Source organism: Sorex fumeus, unplaced genomic scaffold (genome assembly GCF_029834395.1).
Source record: "Sorex fumeus unplaced genomic scaffold, SorFum_2.1 ptg000035l, whole genome shotgun sequence".
NCBI lineage: Eukaryota > Metazoa > Chordata > Mammalia > Eulipotyphla > Soricidae > Sorex > Sorex fumeus.
The window spans coordinates 27,417,817-27,441,167 of NW_026606092.1; the positions used below are offsets into that span (position 1 = coordinate 27,417,817).

Sequence of the window (23,351 nt, forward strand, 5' to 3'; positions counted from 1 at the left end):
AAATACAGGTCTGCCCTTAAAAAAATGTAATCAGTATAAAGGTGCTGTTCAAGCAGATCAGACACCTTGAGCATGAGAGGCAAAAGATGAAAGTCACTCAAGAACCTATCAAGAAAATGTAAGAAGCACCTGCAAGGAAAATCTTTATTGAGAGAGAAGAACATCTGAAAAAATAATCAGTGAAAAACATTAGAGACAAATTCAAATGTCTTCTACAAAAATATTGGCAATGGCTTAGAAATAGCCAGGCCCTTATGAAAGTCTGCTCCTAGAAGACAGGTTTCTCTGCTCTCCAGAAGGTAACATTAAGCCTTCTTCAGCAGTAATTCCCATTCCACATTAATAGTCTTAGAAACTCAGGACAGCTGATCCAATGTCCTGAATTGGATACTTGGCTTCAGATGTTTCAGCAGCTAGATGAGCATTTACATATAGTTCTGCAGTAGTTGTTGGACTTGACTGAGTTCTATTTGTGCACCTGCAACCCAAAATACCTTAATAATATGCAGAGGGGGAGGCAGGGGTTCACTCTAATCTCTTTATATCCAAGATTTCTATCTTTTTCCTGGAAATGTAAGCATGCACACACAAATTGGAAAGGTTCCATTTGTTTATCAACAGAGCTCTGTTAATGTGTTTTTCCTGTTAATGTGTTTTCCTTTCTGAATCATTGTGGACAAAATAACAGGCACACCACAGTTCAACATACTCCATGGTGATCCCAGTAGATCAAAAGAGTCTGTGGCACTGGAATTTGTAACTCTCTTCCACCTCGATCTCTGTGTCTACATGCCCCTGAGAGCATTATTTTCTCTCTAAACCCCAATTTATGCAAGTACCAACCAAGAATCTAGAACTGGAGCAATAGCACAGCAGGTAGGGTGTTTGCCTTGCACGCGGCTGGTTCGATTCCTCCACCCCTCTCGGAGAGCCTGGCAAACTACCAGGAGTATCCCGCCTGTTTGGAAAAGCCTGGCAAGCTACCAGTGACATATTCGATATGCCAAAAACAGTAACAACAAGTCTCACAATGGAGACGTTATTGGTGCCCGCTCAAGCATATCAACGAACAACGGGAGGACAGTGCTTCAGTGCAGTGCGACAAACTAAGAACTTAGGCGAAATATTTTGTTCTGACCTTCATTGTCTCTGTCCATCTACGTTCTTTTCATATATAAAGCAGCATCCACAGTAGGAAAAAGTAATCTCTCAGTAATGACATCCATCATATTTGCCATACAGGTAGAAAAAGGTGATTGTTTAGCTAACCAATCACTTACACATTGACACAGCACGGGAAAACATAGATGATTAAAGGTTTAAAGGCAGGAACAAGCTTCTCCCTAAGTGCTGATGTCACAGGTCTACCAAATTAAACTGATTTTTATAAACCTTTAATCAGTTTAATTTGTAAAAGTCAGTTTAATTTGGTAGATATAGAATATCAGCACTCAGAGAGAAACTTGTTTCTGCCTTGTTAGTCTTGAATGACATTCTATTTAATTGCCCACCCCTATGGTGCCCACTAACCTGCCTCTCTTTCCTTCTCTCTAGCTTTTATTCTTGGCTGCTATATCATCAACCACTAAAAATCATATGGTAGAAATTTTTATTATCCATATAATGAGATGGTGAAGAGATCATTCTATAGCTGCCGATGGTGAGGCAAAACCAATTCTATTATTGAGCAATATTTTTTATTGAACCTGGAGTTCATATAATAAAACTTTTTATTTCCCTCAACCATGCCCAAATATCTACAAAGAAAATTTCTTGTTCTATTTTATAAAAACTCCTAGTGAAAGTCTATAAATAGGAACTGGAACAAAAGCACAGTGGGTAGGGACTTTGCCTTGCACACGGCCAACCCAGGTTCGATTCCTCCATCCCTCTCGGAAAGCCCGGCAAGCTACCAAGAGTATACCACCTGCACGGCATAGCCTGCCAAGCTATGGTGTATTCGCTATGCCAAAGACCGTAACAGCAAGTCTCACAATGGAGACGCTACTGGTGCCCACACGAGCAAATAGGTGAACAGTGGGAGGACAGTGCTACAGTGCTACAATATTATCCTATTAATGTCTGAGGGAACACCAATTAAAGGAGCTATAATTGGGAAGAAGGAAAGGAAAAATAGAAGAATAGGTGCATTGAAAGGGAGGGCAGGAAGGAGAGAAAAAAAGTGGAGGTAGGATAGTAGGACTCAAACACAACTGATGTTGAAGTCTTCCCGATAAAATGTATCAGGCCAAAGAGATAGTATAGCAGGTAGGGCACTGACCTTGCATGTGGCAGACAAGGGTTCAATACCAGAACTTCATATTGTCCTGATATGTATTGATCCCAGAGTGCAGAGCCAGGAGTAACCCCTGAGCACCACTGGATGTGGCCCCAAAAACACAGGAAGGAAGGAAGGAAGGAAGGAAGGAAGGAAGGAAGGAAGGAAAGGAGGGAGGGAGGGAGGGAGGGAGGGAGGGAGGAAGACATTATTAAGAACCAAGTCTGCTTTAACAGGTGTTAAAGTTTTCCATGATAGTCTCTGCAATCAGAGTTGAATGTCAGTATAATATAGCATCAACTTTCTTAAATTGATAACAATCTATGTGGAATCTAGAGATTCAAGAATAGTTGATGACTTCCTGAGAATTTCCTCCATCCTTGGGGTAAATGGTGCATGATCTTGATTCCAAAATCACAACTCCCTGAGAGTGGCCTGGAATCCCTTTACCAAATCATTCTCCTTCCCTTACACCTTCTAAAATTATTACCAGGTTAAGACTTTGGGCTGAGTAAAATCAAACCTTTTTTTCCTAATAATAAGATTGACCCTGAGTCTTTTAGCATCTGTAGATCATTCCCACAACTCTTAGTAGATAAAGCTATATTCTTTCACTATATGAAAACCTTTATAACTCCTGGCTAGTTGAAAAATACCTGAGGCAGAGTAATGAATTGGAAATAGTACTGCACTGAGAATCTAAGGCACTGAATTAAGTTTCAGGTTTGCCTATTTCTACAGATGACCTGAAGCAAGTCACATAACCTTTAGAACTTCCGTTTCCTTAAATGTAAAGTGAGAAAGTCAGCGAATGTTTAATATCGATGGCAATTCTGAAATGCTACACTGCATATTATCTTCCTATCTACTTTCTGGTAACCATACTAATGAAGAGTAATGGATGAGAAAGTTAATGCAGAGCAAAAACACAAGAAAAAAGTGCTAATGGTGCAGATGAAGAACAAGTTGACTACTCTGCTCTCAAAGCATTGAAAATATTCTAAATTTCTTTTTTAAGATGACATCCTATGGCAGTAAAATTTGGTAGATTCTGCGTTCTGATACTTCTCTGTAACAAAAGACCGTTTTCATTCCCCTCACACTGTAAAAACGTTCTTACAAAATAAGAAAGTAGGGGCTGTAGTGATAGCACAGTGGGTAAGGCATTTGCCTTGCACGAGGCCAACCCGAATTTGATTCCTAGCATCGCATATGGTCCTCTGAGCACCGCCAGGAGTAATTCCTGAGTGTAGAACCAGGAGTAACCCCTGAGCATCGCCGGGTGTAACCCAAAAAGCAAAGAGAGAGAGAGAAAGAGAGAGAGAGAGTAATGATTTTGTTCTTTAGTTGTTAATTTTTCTCTAAGAAAATGGTAAGATTTTAAAAGATTGCTTAATATGCCATGAAAGTTTTAAAAAATTCCTACTTGGGACCAGAGAGATAGTACAGAGGTTAAGGCATTGCCTTGCTTACAGAAGACCTATGTTACATGTGCTGGCACAGAATATGGTCCCAGAGCACAAGAGTGATTTGTGAGCACAGAGCCAGGAGAAGGTCAGCACACAGCCAAGTCTGATTCTAAAAAGAAACTAGTTAGTTTCTTAAAAAGAAAATTCAAAGTACAGTTTACTGCTTTATCATAGTTTTAGGACCCAAGTTTTCCCATGTTCCTTTCCTTACAACTATCATGATCATCTCCTGTGCCCTCCTAAATTTCATCTTGCTTGTTACCACTAGAAAGATCTTTATGTCTCTTTATGTGGATTTTCTTTCATTCTCCCCAGAGTTTATGAGGATTTCCTTCCTGAATGTAAATCTAGGCTGTTTGTCCTGGCATTCCCAGAATGCTACACCTTAGCCCAAAGTTTACCTTTCCTCTCAACTGTGCTGAACATATTTCCTCTATTCAGCCAGGTCTGCTTACAGTCCATCCCTTGCTTATGTCTTAGGGAGTTCCTCCACTTTACTCTGCCTTTGCTCAGGCCATTCCTCTCCTTGGGAATAACTTCTCCATTTTCTCCTAGGAAGACTAGTCTAGGCTATTCTCAGAAGCTGAGCAAGCTCACACTCCATGAATGATTCATACTGGCCAGTAGTAAATAATACTTTCTCCAATTGTACCAGTCAGCACTTAAATCTATACTTTCTCCTTATTGTCCAATTTGCTTTAATTATTTTATGTTTCCTGTCGAGACTGAATATTATAATGGACTGAGTCCATTAAGTGCGTCCATGTATTGTGATGTTTGTCTCTCTCACTTGTTTTCTTCCTTTGTCTTCCCATACTACATACAACAAAATTCAAAGAATAAAGTAACTTGTCTATTCATAAACAGGTCATACCAGACTTCAGTCAGTAGGGTCTAAGAGGTGTTTGGTGTTTCTCCTAGCTTTGGGCTGGGAATTAAGTATCTCTTACTACACCTCTTTGTGATTTATTTGATTCTACTAGGAAACACGCTCCAGTTTAGCTCCCACTTATAAATTTTGTTTGTTTCCCTAAATTAAAAAATATCCCAAGAAATATGAACAAATTGTGAAATATTCCAAAAATTAAGCCACGTACTGCTTTATTTTTATAGTGAGATAAGATATGCACTTTTAATTTAGAGAGGAAACGAGTGATAATAGGATTCGAAACTACTAAATCAAGAAGAACTTCACCTCCTAGCTCTACAGATGAAATAGCCAAGGCTTCCCAGAAACAGCATCTATATAAGGTACTGTATCGTGCAAAGCTGTTTGTCTTCCTTTCTCTCCTGACAGCATCTCTCCAAAAAAGGGGTTCTGCTCTATTTGCCAGATCCTTTTCCAGGAAGCCCCTCTTGTTTTGCAACGAGTGTCTATAAATGAAACACAATCCCAGGGGCCTGAAGTGGATCAAAACTTCTACTCTCAAAACTGTCCTCAATATTTGGACATTGTCTCATTGATGCTTTTAGAATAAAATAATGGGCTTCACATCTTAGTAAAGAGAACTTTTGTAGAGGTAGGGTAGAGGAATTTTGTAGAGAAGGGATGAATGAGCTTTAGGTTTAGAGAAACAAGTTGTGACTTTCTTTGTATTTAAGAATTGTCTTTGCTATTTGTATCAAGAAATAACAAAGGCTGAGCACTAGAAAAAAAAATTAGCCATTGCTGTTGCTTCCTATTCCAGAGGGCCCCATAAACTTGAACCCCACACCCCACAACTTAGGCTCCCCTGACTTGACTGGTTCAGAAGGGTGCGTGGCCCACTGTGGTTTGTCTTCCTCTGCACAGGGAATGGAGTTGTATTCAGAGAGATCCTACACTTACAGAACCTATATCCAAAGTCATACTGGGAGCCTAGAATACTCTAGAATAACTTCCCTCCTGGTCTGTATAATCTTGGCTCACCTTGGGCAAGAAAAGATAAAAGCATGGTGTGTGATGGGATAGAGATCCATGTGCTTCAAATGTATCCCTCGACCTTTTACTCCAACACTCCTTCATGTCTATTCTGGAATGGAAGATTGTGAGAGAAGAAAACATTTCTGCCGTATAATCCCAATCCAAACTTCGCTTTGGGTTGTCTTTTTTTTTTAACCAACAGTCATTCACAATTCCAGCCTCCACATGTTTTCCTTGGGGAAGTGGAAGCTTTGCATTTAGGGATGTGGGAAACAGTTTTGCCCTGAATGTTCTGTTTAGCGGTTGCCCCAACCTCATCCCTAGAGAATCAATCCTCCCTGGATCCCTGAGTTCACCCCTCTGGACTTTCAAACTCCCGTCTGGTCAATGAGTTGATCGACAACCTATATAAATTCTCATCCAGCCTAAATATTGCAAGAGTTGACTGCCCAATTGCCCTTCTGTTTGTCCACTCTGAGTGTTCCCCAGAGAGACAGCCAAAAGTGAAGGATCTCTCCAAGGGAGTTGCTAGCATGAGGGCGAGGTTTGTGGACGGCAGCCTTGCAGCCTCAGCAGAGAAGAAGGAACCTCTTCTCCTGATTTCCCCATTGGGAGGCTCTGGCGGGATTCTCCAATCTTTATTACTCTGTCTCTCGCGGCCGGGTGGAAGCTCCCCGCAAGTTCATCCCTGTGGGCCTCCGGGGCGCCGACACCCCAGGAGTCTATTCCATCCTCCCACCCGAGGAGGCCAGGACCGCCCAAGCTCGCTGGGTTCCCCACAGCCCAGCTTTCACCCCTCCAGGAGATCCCTCTCAGCGCCCACCACTTTCCCTCTCCTCATAAGCCTCCCCGTCGCGCCAGCCGCACTTTGCGCTTCTTGCTGCCGCGGAATCCGGAGCTCCCGGGCAGACATCTGGGGGTCCTCTCGCACCTCGCACCCCAGCCTTTCCTTTCCCCACACCCCCTACCCTCAATCTCAGGACCCTTCCCCTGCATCCACACTGGGGGCTCCCCCAGCGCACACCCTCCCGCACTCCTGCAGAGGAGACACGCTCCCCGGATCCCCCACCTCCCCAGCCGCACGGAAGCAGGTCGGGGTGCGGGGCGCCCAGCCCAGCCCACCCATCCGAACCAGCCGGGGCTCGCTCTTTGTGGGGCGGGGACCGCGGAGCCACCGGACCTCTCCGGGCTCCGACCCGCAGCTGCACTGCGCGGGGGGTCAAGAACGCTCCAGCGGCTGCGCTCCTGGAACCCGGTCCCCCAGCGGCTGGCGTCGCAGCCGGAGCCCGGGACTCCGAGCGGGCGCTGGAGCGAGTCGCTGCGGGTCCGGGCGCCCGGGGTCCCGCCGCGCGTTCCTTCCCGGCCCCCTCCGAGGAGGGGCGCGCGGGGGCCGCCCCGGCACCTCCCGCCCGCCCTCCCCGCGCCGCGCTCGGATTCCGGGAGGGCAGCGGCGCGCACGGTGTCCCCGGCGTCCTCCGTCCTGCCCCCCGAAGTGGAGATGCGCGAGAGGCAGGCGAGGGCGCGCAGCTCGTGAGCCCCGTGGCAGCCGGCACCATGCGCCTGCGGCCGCTGCCCCTCGTCGTGGTCCCCGGCTTGCTGCAGCTGGTGAGTGAGGGGCCGGCCCGGGGCTGCTACGGTGGCGGGGCGCGGGCAGTTGGGTGGTTTGGGCTGGGGGGGCTCGGAGTCAAGGACCCCTTCGGACAGGTGAGGAGTGTAGCCGGGATCCGGGTCCGAGGGGGCGAGCGCACGTCGCAGAAAAGTGCTGCGGGAGTGGTACCCGGCGGGGAAAAGCAGCGTTTATTCGGAGCGATTGGGCACGGGAAAAAGGGGGTCGCGGGAAGAGAGGGGAGCCCCGAAACCAAGGCGCCAGCCCGGACTTGGGGTGGCTTGCTTTCTTTTCTTTTCCTTTCTTTCTTTTTTTTTTCTTTTCTTTTCACTTGCTGTTTCGCCCAGATGTCAGCACTTCTGCCCCAGAGCGGCACCGTCGCTTTCTTGCTCCCAGGGCTAAAGAGGGGCATCCCTGCTTGGAGAAAACTTAGGCAAAGGCCCATCTTAAGGGGGCGACTGGGTTTCTGTTCGCTCTGCCAGTGTCGAGGGGTACGGGGAGGGGGTTTTCGGATGGCGGGGACGCGGGGTGTAACTTTCGCTCCCGGGTCTGCTCCTCAAGGAGATCCTTCCTGGCATCTCTAAGCAGTCGGTTCCCCCTAAGACTGCCCCGGCCGCCGGGTCCGGACTGTCCCGAGGCTGAGGATTGAGAAGGGGATTAGATGATGCTGGGGAATTCGCCAGAGACCTGAAATAGGAGGGCCTTGTTCGCCTTTGGAACTAACTCTTCTTTCTGCGTTCGCTTTTCCCGCGAGGAGCCGTGCTCTCCGCCTTCTGATGTGCACTGCTATACTGCATGCTTAGCTGGCTAATGTTTGAGGGAGGCCGAAGGAAGTCCATCAAGAAGTAACTTCCAAAGTAAAATTGTAGAAAGGGACTACTTAGCTCAGTCGGCTGTGTGATGATCTGACTGCTGGATCTGACTGCTCTCTCTTGGCACCTATTGATATGGCGCCGATCAGAGAATTTTCTGCAGATGCGAGGGTTTCTGTGGCCCTCTACTTAACGTTACCCAATTCTCTCTAGACTACTAAAACAAGACTTAAAACCTAAGCAATTTAGTATGGCAATCACTGTCTCCTTCCTTCCTTCCTTCCTTCCTTCCTTCCTTCCTTCCTTCCTTCCTTCCTTCCTTCCTTCCTTCCTTCCTTCCACGTTTCTGTCTTGCCCCTATTGTTTTTAATGTGTCTGTGTGTGGGAGTAAAGAAACTTATGAAAGTCACTCTTATGTAAATGATATTGTAGAGAAAAGTAATTCCCAAATTTTGATGATGGAAGGGACTCTGAAGGGTCTGAGTGAAGGGGAGAGGGCACCCACGGTCCAGTCCATTCTTGCTACAAGTAGAGGTAAGCATCACCTGCACATTCATAAATTCTTCACTGTACCAAGAAGAAAATGCAGTGTTCTCACATGTCCTTGAATTAGCCAGCACACATTGTCTGTATACAATACTCCAATTTAAAAATAAGATTTGCATTTAAGACATTATGCGTGCAAAAGATATGTAGGCACATAATCTTTACTATTACTTGATTTTTTTAATGTCTAATCTGGTTTCCAAGAAAGGGTGATCTGATTAAGCAGCATTTGTATGTCATGTGTAAGCACAAAATTCTGCTTGGGAGGGGGAGATAACGCCGGTGAAATCAGGTACAAGGGTTGAGAGGGAGCGGTATCTTCAAAATATCAATATCTTTTGGTTAGTTCGTTTAATATTGTGCTTAGTTATCATGAGCTGTGTATCAGTTCCATAAGCATTATGTTAATCACTTATAGAGGCTATATATTTAGGCACATATTAGGAAAAAGTTCTATCGGCTGCTTGTTGAAAATGGTAATTTTTTTCACACTATATACTCGATAGGAATGAGAAATCCATCTTGAAAGGATTGTATACCCTCTTTAAGAGCTAGATTGTAATATTACAGCCAGCATGGATTGATTGATTAGTATTTAAGGAAGTGTATGTCAAATTCTAATCCATTTTTGGATTGCACTTGGGTTGTAATGTTTTTGTTGTTGTTTTTTCCCTGGAGCACTTTATCACTGTAAGTGAGGTGGAGAGCTGTGGCGGTGTGATAAGCACACATTCCTCTCACTGCCATCCTTTTGGACAATGAAAGGCTGTTTACATTCTCCACATTCCTAGAGCTGTTTCCAGCCTTATAACACAGGGGGTTAGGGTGTGAAAGGACAGCAGAGTAGATAAGCTGTACAACCATCCCCCAATCTCACTGGGCACCCTACTCCAGCAGGCATCAAAATGGGTAGATCATAATTTGGCCCTGCGGATGGTTCAGTTTCATTTTACTTTTTAAAAATCTTCAAATAAAGTCATTTGGTACCCCCCTCCCCCCAAAAAAAATCCGATATTCAACTTCTTTGTCAAAATTCAACTGCAAATTAATGAAACACTTTCTAGAAACCAGTTTTAATTTTCTAGGATGTACTTCACACATTTGCCCTTGGTAAGGGCCTGGGAGGTTGAAAGGGACAAGTTTGGATGTTGTCAAAATTGGATTTTATTTTTCCATCTAAACTTCCTGCCTGAACACTGTACTGTAAAAATTATCAATATTGCTAATATATAGTAAATTTATTTGAAAATAATGAAATTTTAAATTTTGGGAAAATTCCCTACTTTATCTGAAAGTGAGTTGGGTGAAAATAAGTCATTAACTACAAAACACTGACACATAAATATAACATGTTACAAGATATAACTATAACATGTTACAAGAAAACAGTAAGTTGGTTAGTAAATCTTTTGAGTAGCTAATGAGGTAGGTGTGTTTGTTATTTATCCTTGCCCAGTTTTTCTGGCCTCGTTCAGTGTTTATGACAGGTCACTACATCTATTTAATAGAAATAGTGGGCATTTGCACAATTTAATATCAATTCAAATGTATTATGTTCCTTGAAATTCTTACTTGGCAATGTATTTTTCTATAAAATGCATTAATGGTATTATTATGTCTTTTCTACAGTCCAATGAAGTTAAAATTAGCAATTGAAATTAATATAATATAATTAGTATTATTTCATGACATCATGCAAGGTAAAGACTTTGCCAGCTGACAACTTTGTACAAATTTGCATGATAATTTATTTCTGTAGTAAGTGTGATTTTTGCCTTAAAGTAAAATGCAAATTATAAAATGACTAGATTTTAATTTAAATGGAAGATTAGCTTGAGTTTAAGATTAAAATAGGGATAATTTTTAAAACAGGTGTATTATGCATTTTGGCTGTTTTCTTTCTGTGACGTAATCAATTTATAGAGTAAAATATAAATTAAAAGCAATGCTAGTTAGCAAACTTTTAGAATCCTATGCAATTAGAGTACTGTGTTGCAAGTACAATTTTCTTTTGTTTTTTTTTCAGTTTTACAGTTTTAAGTTCATTCTCATTATGTACTGTTTTCTCGCATGGATTTATAATGGTCTTTCTGCTTATCTTAAACTAATTTTAATAATGTTGACTGTAGTATTCATCATATATATATATTCACTACAAATTCTGAATTAAAAAAATTGCTCATAGCTATCTTTCATTCAAAAATCACAATTTTCTTTATACAGTGTGATCAATAAACATCAGAACAGTATTTCCCAGGCTAAGATCAATAATTGTCTGTTGGCTGGATGACAATACAGAGAAAAATATCCTCCATTTCTTAGATCTGACTTGATTTGGCTGGGCTTGAAAATGAACTCATTAGATGCTTTATTATCTTGCGCTTTTTTTAAAAGTGTGAATTAAAATTAGACAATTATGTCCTCTATTTGAACCACTTATCTCCCAGTAAAAGTTGTGTACCCTTGGCCTATTCAGAGATTGTGTTATTTGGTTTAATTTCAGATGCCTTCCACACAAGAAACCAATTTCTTTGGGGAACTTATTTTATAGCTTAACACTTATAAATGGAAAATAAAATCTTATTAGTTGTGATTCTCTATTTTTTCTTAATTTTATTATTTTTGATTAGTGATCAAAATGTAGAATAAAGCAGAAGACATTTTTGGAAAAGGTTTTTAAAGGTTTAACGCTGTTAGCTTAAAAGGTATACCTTTTGCAAATCGAATGAATTAAGAAATGTTGATTTTTTTCTAACATGTTACCCACCTTTTATCTATTAAAGAGCTAATCAATACATTTTGAGTTATTTGGTAATTTAGTACTAGTAATGAAGGAGGAATATAAATGTGTCACAGGTTTGTGGTTTTGTTAAAGCTCTAGGACTGTTTCTTACTGTTTACATATTCTGTAGACTTCTTTACCTGAAGCTTTGCTGGGTAAGATTTGAAAAAAGAATTATAGCCACACACTCAAGTGCCTAAAGTTACGGCTGCGTCAGCATTTCTGTTAAGAATCTCATTTCTATCTTAGCCATAAGCATTATTGTCACTTAAATGCTGGCATTTAATATCTTTATTTTGGAACCAATTATTTTAAAGCTGCTTCAAAAATTAATCTAGATAATTTTGAGCACTCATTATGTGAGATTATAGTATATAGAATGACAGTTTGGCAAACAAGTGTCTACATTATTCTTTTGTAATTGAAATTGTAATATGTCCAAATCATTTTCAGTAACTTTTCATCATTTAACCTATTTATTGCTCTGCTGTAAAATTTTGTAACACCATTGAATTGCATTTTTAACTGTGCCAAATTCACATGCTCTAGTCAGTGTTTGAGTCTTAAATTTTTTTGTTACTGTATGCCCATTTTTGTTGATGACAACTCCATTCTTTATTTCAAAATCCTGCTAGATAAGAAAAGAATTCTAATGGACATAAAGTATAGATAATTATGTTATCTAAAAAAGATTATTAGCTTAAAATAATTTTAAATTGATTGAATATTTCTATTTTACATTATTTTAATCTATGAAAACATGGATTAACCCACTCAAATAAGTGTTCAATTAATCTGCATGATTCAAACATAATTTGCTTCCCTTGTAGAATTATCTATAAAAATGGAAATTTTGTTACTTGATACAAAAGCTACAGAAAGAATTATCCCTTTTTCCTAACCAGCTCGTTAAGGAAATTTAAATAATTGTCTTTAAAATTGCCATTTTTATCAATCTTGCTTTCTAGATATATGGATATGTATATGGATTTGTAGAAGAAGTACATTTTATAAGTTTTGACTGTAATAATCGCTGTATAAGTATGTTTTAGATGTGTACTGCTACCTGTTTTCAAGTTTGTTAACAGTTTACTCCATTCCACTCTCCCTGTAAGACTACAACAGAGAGGACATTTTAAATGAACTAGAAAGAATAATTTAATATCAAAAGAACTGGATTATTTTAAAGTAAATTTCACATTGGGCATATCCTAAACAACATTTTTGACCCAGATTTTTCACTGCTATTAAAGCAGACCGAGGACATATAGGCAAACAAAATAGAGCAGGTCGAGAATGTTAATACATGAATGTGTGGGTGTTCAGGCATGCAGGTATTGTCTTCAGTAAGTCATGAAATAACCTCACATACCTCATTTACAAATGAAGTCATTAATGAAGTGTACAGACACGACTTTTAATATCCCTTTCCTCTATTTAGTATATCATAACAATGACTGATTTTTCTTTTTATGGTTAGCATCTCTGGTCCTTCACACAATTGTTTTTAAGTATGTCACATATGACGCATATATTTAGGAGTAGATTAAGAATACTAAAAGACTGCTTAATTCCATTTCTACTATGTAGAAGAAAACTTTCTTGAAACTAGGAAAAAGGAATCTGTAAACCGTATATGGTCATTTGACACATGTAATCAACAAAATCAATAAAATTTAAAAGAAAATAGTGCATTTAAGTTCTTTCTCCTCTACATCATTTTAAAATTGTGGACTATTAGTAACTAGAATCTAGTCATTGCTTTAATGTAAATAAAATGTAAATTGGCTTTCAAGTAAATTCTAATTTTTTATGACAATAGTGTTATAGTTTAGCTTTGTACTTCAATGAGAAAACTTGCCTGTGGCTTTGTGCATCTTAGTAGTTTCCACCATAGATGATATAGATAGATATAGATATAGATATAGATATAGATATAGATATAGATATTGATAGATATAGATATATATTAGTTGTGTCAATGGTACAGGGCTAGAGCGGTAACACAGCAGTTGGGCGTTTGCCTTGCAAGCCACTTGCCCGGACGAGTCAGCTTCGATTCCTCCGCCCCTCTCGGAGAGCCCAGCAAGCTACGGAGAGTATCTCACCCGCACGGCAAAGCCTGGCAAGCTACCCGTGACGTATTCGATATGCCAAACACAGTAACAACAAGTCTTACAATGGAGACATTACTGGACCCGCTCGAGCAAATCGATAAACAACGGGAGGACAGTGCAGTGCAAGACAGTCAATGGTACAAAAGAGTTTAAAAGAAGACAAAACTTTGATATGTGAGACCTATCAAAAATGGAGGAAATTGTCAATGGTCCTAAAGTTAGGAGACAAGCCAACTTGAAACAGACTGTAATGAGTTCTATGGTTTGGTCCAATTATACTTAGACAATGTAAATGTTTCGGAAAATAAAACTTGTCTTTGTGATACTACTGTTTTTTTTTCTTTTTTTTGTTAAATAAAATGATTCTCAGATTATAAAAATACTTGTAGTTTGCTTTTCCTGAGGGGATATGGGCGATTATGATTTTTAAGTACTGTCACATGTACAGAAAATTTTAAAATGTCACCAGTTATGTCTTAATTAAGAATATGTTTATTTCTTCACTCAAACCAGGAAATAGTTTAGGAAATAATAGATTATTTGATGGGAGAACCTCTATGAGTAATGTGTAAGACTGCTAAAATTTTAGTTAATTTTGAGGCTGGAGCCATAGTGCAACCAGATTTGATTCCTAGAATCCACATGGCACCCCAAACTTACCAGAAGTGATCCCTGAACATAGAGCCAGGAATAACTTTGATCACCCCTTGTGTGACCTCACAAAACAAAACAAACAAAAAAATTTCGGGCAATTGTTTTACCAGAATTTTCTCTTTGTATCTTTATATCACGGTTCTAGCACGGTTCTCCCATTGTTCATCGATTTGCTTGAGAGGGCCCAGTAACGTCTCCATTGTGAGACTAGTTGTTACTGTGTTTGGCACATCGAACACATCACGGGGAGTTTGCTAGGCATTGCCATGTGGGCTCTTTATATCAAATTAGTCAAAATGGTTGATGGAATATGGTTGATGGATTCTGTTATTTTACTATATTTTTGGTGCCAGAACTTGAATCCATAATATCAAACTCATTTGTACATTATTTTGAAAGGCATATCTATCTAGATCTATTATCTATGCATATCTCTATCTATATCCTAAATAGATAGAGATACAGGGACATACATATAAATAGATATGTAACTGTATATATCTGTATGCATATGTATCTGTATATATCTACATCTCTCTATATATGAGAGTGAAATTAGAGAATTAGGAATGTAGAAGAACCATTTGATATTTTCTAGTAATAATTTTTGTATTTATAAACGGTTTTATTTGTGTAATTCAATCTGAAGACAATTGCAAGTGGTAAAAGGAAGATTCCTGGGAATGTGCCATTTTTATTTACTACAGAAATAAAAAAAGGGTAAACAATTCTCAAGGCATGCTTTCCATAGTCATAAATTTACCCATTGTTCTCTTCTTGGTCAATATAAACAGGAAAGTCCTAAGCAAGTGTTATCCAACATCCAGGGCATCAAATCTGGAAGTTATCTCCCCTCTTCTTTTTTAATATCTGTTATTTTTGTGTGCAGACTACTGACTACCTGGTTACAAAGTTCTTTCATATAACTGGTCTCATGTTTCATCGTTGCATCAATTTTGTCAGATAAACTGAGCAATAGTATTGCATCCAAACAAACAAAGCAGATCAAAATAAAACAACGAAACAACTGGTAGTTTCAAAGACTGTAGACCACATAAAGCTGAAATTTGACTGCCCACCCAGACCAGCCCTCAGATGGTGGTGACATTCTTTTTGTAGAAGATTGCGAGAACCATCATTAACAGTTAGAAAGATGGGCTTGAGGTACATTTCCAGGAAGCATTCTCCTCAGTCATTCTATTTTCAGCTTTTCAGTAGAAACAGAAAATTTCCAGTGGGAAAATACTAAGAAAATTTTGGCATGAGGTCAAACAATTTAAACAGAGTAAACGTTCTTGAATAATGTTGCAATTGAAAAATCCTGTTTAGAATTAAGTTTCATGGTTTAGTTGCCAAGTTCTTCAGCTTTTATGATGCTGTAGAATTAAGTTGGTAACTGAGTAATATTCTGAGTAATGGCTAAGTAGGATCTGGGAGGATTTGAGAATTTCTCTAATTTCTCAAGATCTCCATCTGTACCACTTCTGTAGCACTGTAGCACTGTCTTCCCGATATTCATCAATTTGCTCGAGCGGGCACCAGTAACTTCTCCATTGTGAGACTTATTGTTACTGATCTTGGCATATCGAATATGCCACGGGGATCTTGCCAAGCTCTGCCGTGCGAGCAGGATACTCTCGGTAGCTTGCCGGACTCTCTGAGAGGGATTGAGGAATCAAACCCAGGTCGGCCTAATACAAGGCAAATGCCCTACCGGTTGTACTATCGCTCCAGTCCATCGTACTGTATCACTTGTACCACTTCAAATTATAAAAATGAAGATAAAAGAGAAAGGATCACTTTGGTCTTGGTTTCCTAATAGAGTATAAGGTGTGTAACAATTGATTTATTAGGCAGGTGGCATAAGGGAGAACCACTGTCGTCCTTTATGGAGGAAAGGGTGTACACTGGTGATGATTATGTTGCTAGAATTATGTGTATGAGAAACCATTATTGACAGTACTGTAAACCACAAATATCAATTAAAAGTGTGTGTGTAGTGTGAGGGGTGGGTGGGGTTGGGATACTGCCACAGAGTATTGACTCTTAAATTTAAACACATTTTTATATATTTTGCTTTACTACTTGCATACTTACTCTTGCTCCCTCCTTTCCTTACTTATATTAAAAAAAATATGAAGGGGACATACTGCAATAGAGGTAGTTGATTTTCCACCCAAACTTTGAGTTTCTCTTCAGCGTTTCTGTATCCCCAATCCCTATTTGGTTTTCATTCTAACACTGTCAGGGATTAGAATGAAAACAAGCCTGTAACTATCCTTAAGAAATTCTCCCAGATGTTGCCATTGGGAAACACAGAGCCAGAGCACTGTTTGCTTTCCCTGAGTTCTTAAGAAGTAATAGACAGGTGCTAGAGTATGCGTAGTTCAGTTCCTTACTCTATGGGGGACCCTGTTGAACTGGCTAAAGCTGCCCCCTTCAGGACTCTGCCTGAGATCGCATATATCCAGAGCTTTCTTTTCTCTGACCCGCTCTCCCACTGCCAGTTTTTCCCTTGGCATTTCCATATAAATCAGTTGAAATCAAATACTTGTCTCAGCTTCTGTTTCTGCTACCCAACCTGAAATTTCTGTATAAACTTAACAATAATAATTTAAACCTATTTCAGTTTTTTAAATATAAAATCAAATGTTTCAAATTTTTGATATAAAATGATTAAAGTAACCATAGCCTGTTTTCCTGTTTTCTCACAATAAAGGAAAATCACTATTAGGAGTTTAATATGAGCCTAATGTCCATCTTCCCAGAAATGATGTTTGTGCTGTTATTGTAATGAGAGCAAGCACTATGTCATAAACTATAACCTGCTTTGTAAAACTGCAATAATATATTGTGGACATTTTATATGATATTAAATAACTTGTATTTTTAAGAATTCATAGTATTTTGTGGCTTTACTGTGTCATAGCATGTTTAATAGTATTATGTAATATTTTTATTATTTTGAAAAAATTAATATATTTGTGGTTATATCTAACTGCTAATGCTGGTCAATGCTGGAAATGCACAACACAAATTTTGATAGATAAATTAGTGCAGTACTAATTAAAATACAGAACCAGTCACAATTTTGGTGCATGACTGTCTCCCTACCTAGATCTGATATATTTTAACTTTGGCCAATCTATTAGAAATAAAGCACATTTTTAATGTTACTTGTTAGGAAAGTAAAGTGCATATTTATATTGAATAGCTATTTTACTTCTTACTTTGTGATTTCCCTCTTCTAAGTAGTTAATTGGTTAGTTTGCAGGCCACAGCCCAAGGTGCCTAGATAGTGCCAACAAATTGGTACTCCCAATTTGATAATAGAGGCGGTGCTTGGGATCTAACTGGACCTCAACATAAAGCATACACTCAGCCCCAATTTTTCTTTTAAAACAATTCTCAGCATCCCATATGGTCCCCCAGGACCGCCAGGGGTAATTCCTGAGTGCATGAGCCAGGAGTAACCCCTGTGCACTGCCGAGTGTGACCCAAAAAAGCAAAAATAAATAAATAAATAAAACAATTCTCTATTTTCCAACTATTTTTTTCTATAGCCTTTTTACATTTTGCAAATTTCTCTTGCACAATTGCATATGTTTCAGTCTTGAAATTTCATTTTTATGAAAAAAATTGTTGAGAATATTGTTCTTTTGTTATTATTTCAAAATTTATTTTGATATATTTACACTTGTATCAGTTCTATTTTCGAAGTGCATTAGTTTTAAAACTTAAATTGCTTTTCCTGAATTATTTGTGTACGTTATCATATTATCTATAAAAATATTTTATTTGGCTTCTATTGAACTTTCATGCTTTCTGATTAAAATTTGTGTGTATTGGGTACAGCTTTCAGGCAATTTTTGAGCAACAATGTAAAAATGAGAATTCATTTTCTTATTTGTATTAGACTTCGTATTTCCTATTACTTTTAAATGTTCTTTACTAAATATAAATTTTATGTCTAGATTTTAATTTTCTAACAAATTATTTGTAGTTTATGACAGTTGTAAAATTAATAATATTGTAGTTTCATATTTAATATGAAAATCGATTTATGTTTACAGTAGATGTTTTCAGCTCTACTTTTAGAATCTGTCAAAGTTACATGTTTTTACAAATGTTAACTTGTTTTTATTTCTTGGTTATGAGTAAACTCCTTAGTACTTCCCTCTTAGAGAGTCCAGCAAGCTACCGAGAACAAGCGCCTGGTGGCATATTTGATATGCCATAAAAAGTAACAACAAGTCTCACAATGAAGACGTTACTGGTGCCTGCTCGAACAAATAGATGAACAATGTGAGGACAGTGTTACAGTGCTACTCCCTAGTACTTATGTTGCTTAAACATAACTAAGTTGCCCATATTTTAGTTTGCCGATTTTTTTGTTGGTTTTTTCAGGAAATATGACTATTCATATCTAAAATATTGAAAAATTAAACATGACAATTTTACATCAGAATTTTTCTATCATCATAATTATAAAGACTTAATGCCATCCTTGTAGCTTTAAGAGAAGTTTAAATTACTGCGAATTATTTTTGCCATGGAAATGTCTTGGAAATTATTTTTATCCTTCTGAGCATTTTTGTTTTTAGGAGAGGAGATCATTTAAAAACTATTCGCTTCCTTTATTATTGCTTATCTATCCATGTTTTTTCTTCAACTTTTTATTAAATTCTTTTTATAAGTTTCAGATGTTTCATTTTCTTGCTTTATTTAAGATGTCATGTTTGAGAGAACCAGAGTCAGAGTCAGAACCACAACTAAATTCTGTTTGATTTGGTCAAGTTCTTTGGTTTGGAAAATATGAAGGACAGTTTGAAGAGCAGTTTCACACATCCTGTATAATCTACTCTGTATATTCCTCTTAGAGAATTTGCAATCAACACGGCCACAGAAGTTAGAGCCCCATTAATCAAAGAAATTCAGACACCTATAAACAATCCATTCCTGGACTTGATATTTAATCAACATGAGTCTTTCACTCATTAAGAGACATACACAAAAATCAGACTTTTAAGAGAAGTCATAGCAAAAATTTAAATTAAAAAGGACAAAAAGAAACAGAACTTACCCTGAAGAAAACATAAGACAGGAACAAATTACAGTTTTGAAGATTCCTAATTAGTATTCTCAGAAAGATAAGAGAATATTGCATCTAGCAAATAAAAGCAGACTGATGTGAAGAAAAAATAGGTAACATGAAAGAATTATTGGAAATGGAATATATAACTGACAAATTAATGAGTCAGGAACAAGAGAACAGGTATAATGATACTGTTGCTGAAATAGAAAGGCCTAGGAAAGGTCTAGAAATTTTCCCTTGCTAGAGTCAAAAGGAGAAAAATAAGAAATATGAGAAACAAGTGATACAGAGGATGCATTGGAATGTCCAATAAGGAGCTCCAGAAACACGTAACAGAATCAGTAAGGGAAGGGAGGAGAAGCAAGTACTGTTGATTGTGCTAGTGAAAAGAAATATCCTGGTGTATTTTTTAATCAAGGGAGAAAATAGATAATTCTAAGAACTTTGAGAAGTACCAGGTTATTTATTAACAACAACAACAAAAAAAACCCTGCTATCTCCTTAAGTACCCTCAATGTTAGAAGCAATGGTAGATCTTCAGAGTTCTGAGGAAAGAGATATTGAATCAGTAGGCAAATTATCAACCAATTATGAAGGAACAGCAGAAGCATGAGAAAGGGAAAAAATAAGAAAGAATTTTAAAAAGAATCTGGGATATGCAACGATCTTTTAGAAATTTAAACATTTCAAGTGATAATTCCTCAGGGGTGCTTCAGTGAAAACAGAATCTGGAACATACCTAGAATAGCCCCCAAATTACAAAACCATTAAATTTGAAAAAGAATATACACACTGGTGTTCATTGCAGAGCTTTGTATGATAACTAATTTATGTAAACAAGCAAATGCCTAACCACAGATAAATGAATCAAGAAGTTGTGCTTTATATATATATATATATATATATATATATATATATGAGTGTGTTTGTGTGTGTGTGTGTAAACAAAAGAAGACTATGAAACTCTAAGAAAGACAAAATCATGCAGTTCGCTATTACATGGATGGAACAAGAGGATATCATGTTGAGTGACGTCTATGAGAATGAAGGGCTAAACACAGAACGATATGTGAAACTTAAAGACACACATTCAAGGAGAAACAAATGCCAAATTCAACAGAAATGAAGAGTTTCTTGATAGAACTTAGCTTATGGTAGAAGAGGGTATATTATAGAAGGGGCATTTGGGACCTGGGTAAGAGAAGTAGTTACCCAGGTGGTGGGGTCCAAATGATATATGCATGAGACTACCATTAACATTATCGCAACCAGCAATAATGAAAAATAAAACAAAGGGATAACAAAAGGCAAACTAAAGGATAATAAAAACAAAAGTTGCAGAGATATCTGAACATGACTCAGTAATGCAGCTAGAGAGTGATCTGGTAACACTTATTTGAAGAAGTCAAGCGTTCATTTCTTCTCTGTGAACTTCACATTGTGGCTCCTGAGGGAAATCTGTTTTAGTTCATTCAAGAGATTTTTTAGACAAAGAAATATTAATGAAATTAATATGACTCAGTGGCAAAGCTAGGATAAGAGGCGAAGACAGGCAAACAGGTGAAAAGGTGGTGGCATTTTTTTATCTTTCTAATGAGAACGTAGAACTATTTAATGCTAATAATATAAGATAGATATGAAGCCATTTATAAAGTTGCAGCAACTAGAATCCTCCTAGTCCATATCAGCAAACTTTACCGTGATACAAAAGTAGACAGAGACTTCACAAAAAAAACATTTATAAACCTATATCCCTGATGAACATAAGTGCAAAAATCCTTGAAAAAAAATTAGCAGCAAATCCATCAATAGATAAAAAATATCATTTAGTAGGATTCTGAATTTCAGGGATGCAAGTGTGGCTTGATACACACAAGTTGATCAGGGGTGACATATCATATCAATACCATTTAAAAAAAATCCTATGATTATATCAAAAGACATAAAAGTATTTTTTTAAATAGGTGCCACCTTCAGTCATGTTTGAGGCCACTGGTCTGCACTTGGGGGTAGTTGGGGTCTTGTAGCACTGAAGATCAAATTCAGGGCCTCAGACTTGAGCTACATTCTGGCCTAGAATACATTTTTAATTAAGCTTCTTCTTTAAGGCAGTTGTTAATTAAAAAAAATAAACAGAAAAAAAAAACAAGAAAGGAGACATCTGTGAGAGCTTCATCTACTCTCTTAGGAGTAAACATAGTAATAAAAAAGCAAACATCTTCCCTGCTGGTGTTAGAATTCGAAATATAACACATTTTGATGAAATCACGACTATGCATAAATAATGATTTTACTTGTTGGAGTGAAGTCTGAAAACAATAGCAGACTACAGCTCATTCGCTGCCCTTTTCCCTATACATATGGAGGGAAAACCTCTGCATAGGTTCTGCTGACCTTCCCAGCGTGTGTGTAGCTGGCACACTTGGAAAACAAGCATTTTCCTGCGCTGAATTTGTATGTACACAGATATATCTTCCTACTCAACTTTTTGTATCACATCAAATGTTGTATTTTTTCATTATCAGGATGCGGTCTTCTCTCTACCTTGAAGTTAGCTGTATTTTACTACTGACACTAACTGTAGAAATTTGAGCAAATCATAATTTACTTATAAACTCCTAATCTGAAGCAAAGATTAATGTAAGAAATGGCTATGGGAAAACATTTTTGGTAACCCACATTCATATTTTCATTCAGTTCTTAATTTAACAGTCTACTATAGGCATGACATTATACTAAACATGAAACATATTTAACAGAATATATTCCTAGAGACTGCCCCCAACATTCCTGATAAATCCAAAAGTTCCTTTGAGAAAAGCAGAGCTCATTTGTAGCTCATATGCAAATAAGCTCAATTTTCTTGATGTTCTCTCCCTCATAATATTGTCCTTGATCTTGTTTCTTTTACAAATTGCTTTATTATGTATGACCTATATAATAAGACTTGGAAATGCTTTTTGAAAAATATTTAGGCTTGCATGTAGCACTGATTTGGTGAAATCATTTTAATTATGTGGGTTTGAGCTTTCTAGAAACTTTTCCTTCAGAAAATTGATGTGTTTGGGGTTGGTGATTCTCAAATGCTGGTCTGTAGGCCAGATGCAACAGTCACAGAGAGGAAAGCTTTTAGGAGCTCCCAAGCTTGTTTCTCCTGGACTGGGGCCAGAACACCAGGTGATGCTGGGGCCCAGCCAGATTTGGCAACCTCCAGACCAGATGATTTTTCACATGTGCTTTGGCTCTATGAATTTATGGTGCTGTTGGAACTTTGGCTTCTGGATTGTGGAATATTATCTGTCACTTAGGAAAAGAGCTATAGATACACTGATTAAATTGCCAGAAATTCACCATAAGGAGGAGAAGACTATACATTCCATGGGGGATTTCTCAACTTTTGCAGATACCCAATGAAAGGATGTTAGAGCCTTTTTGTGAACACCCATACTCCCTGTGTACCCATCCAAGTACTTGATGGGTCGGCAATTTTTGGTGCACATCTTCGTATAGCACTGCACTGTAGCACTGCACTGTCCTCCCATTGTTCATCGCTTTGCTCATGTGGGCACCAAAAACGTCTCCATTGTAAGGCTTGTTGTTACTGTTTTTGGCATATCAAATATGCCACGGAGAGCTTTCCAGGCTCTGCTGTGTGGGCGGTATACTCTTGGTAGCTTGCCGGGCTCTACGAGAGGCACAGAGGAATTGAACCTGGGTCGGTAAAATGCAAGACAAACGCCCTACCCACTGTGCTATAGCTCCAGCTATATATATATATATATATATATATATATATATATATATATACATATATATATATATTGATCCTTGAGTGCATCCTCAGCACCCAACTTGGCCTCCTGCCAGAAGTGATCCTTGAGTGTGCATATATATATATATATATATATATATATATATATATATACACATCGGGAGGGATTTCATTTAATTAAGTAATATAAATAAAGATATTAAATGAAATCCCTCCCCATGTAGAATGGGAATCTAATCTCTGCCATGTCACATCCAACCATAGAGTAGGCATTCATTAAATGAGTAAATAAATGAGCGAATGAGTTATTGAGGGAA

General features: G+C 38.3%; 1 protein-coding gene across 1 annotated transcript in view; it reads left to right on the forward strand.

The window, feature by feature from the left end:
- Window positions 1–7,003: 7,003 nt before the first annotated feature.
- Window positions 7,004–23,351, forward strand: part of NXPH2 (neurexophilin 2) — a 141,268-nt gene continuing 124,920 nt past the window's right edge. Inside the window, exon 1 of the mRNA XM_056117653.1 lies at window positions 7,004–7,255. Coding sequence (XP_055973628.1) covers window positions 7,205–7,255 — 51 coding nt within the window. The 5' untranslated portion in view covers window positions 7,004–7,204. The remainder of the gene's footprint in view (window positions 7,256–23,351) is intronic.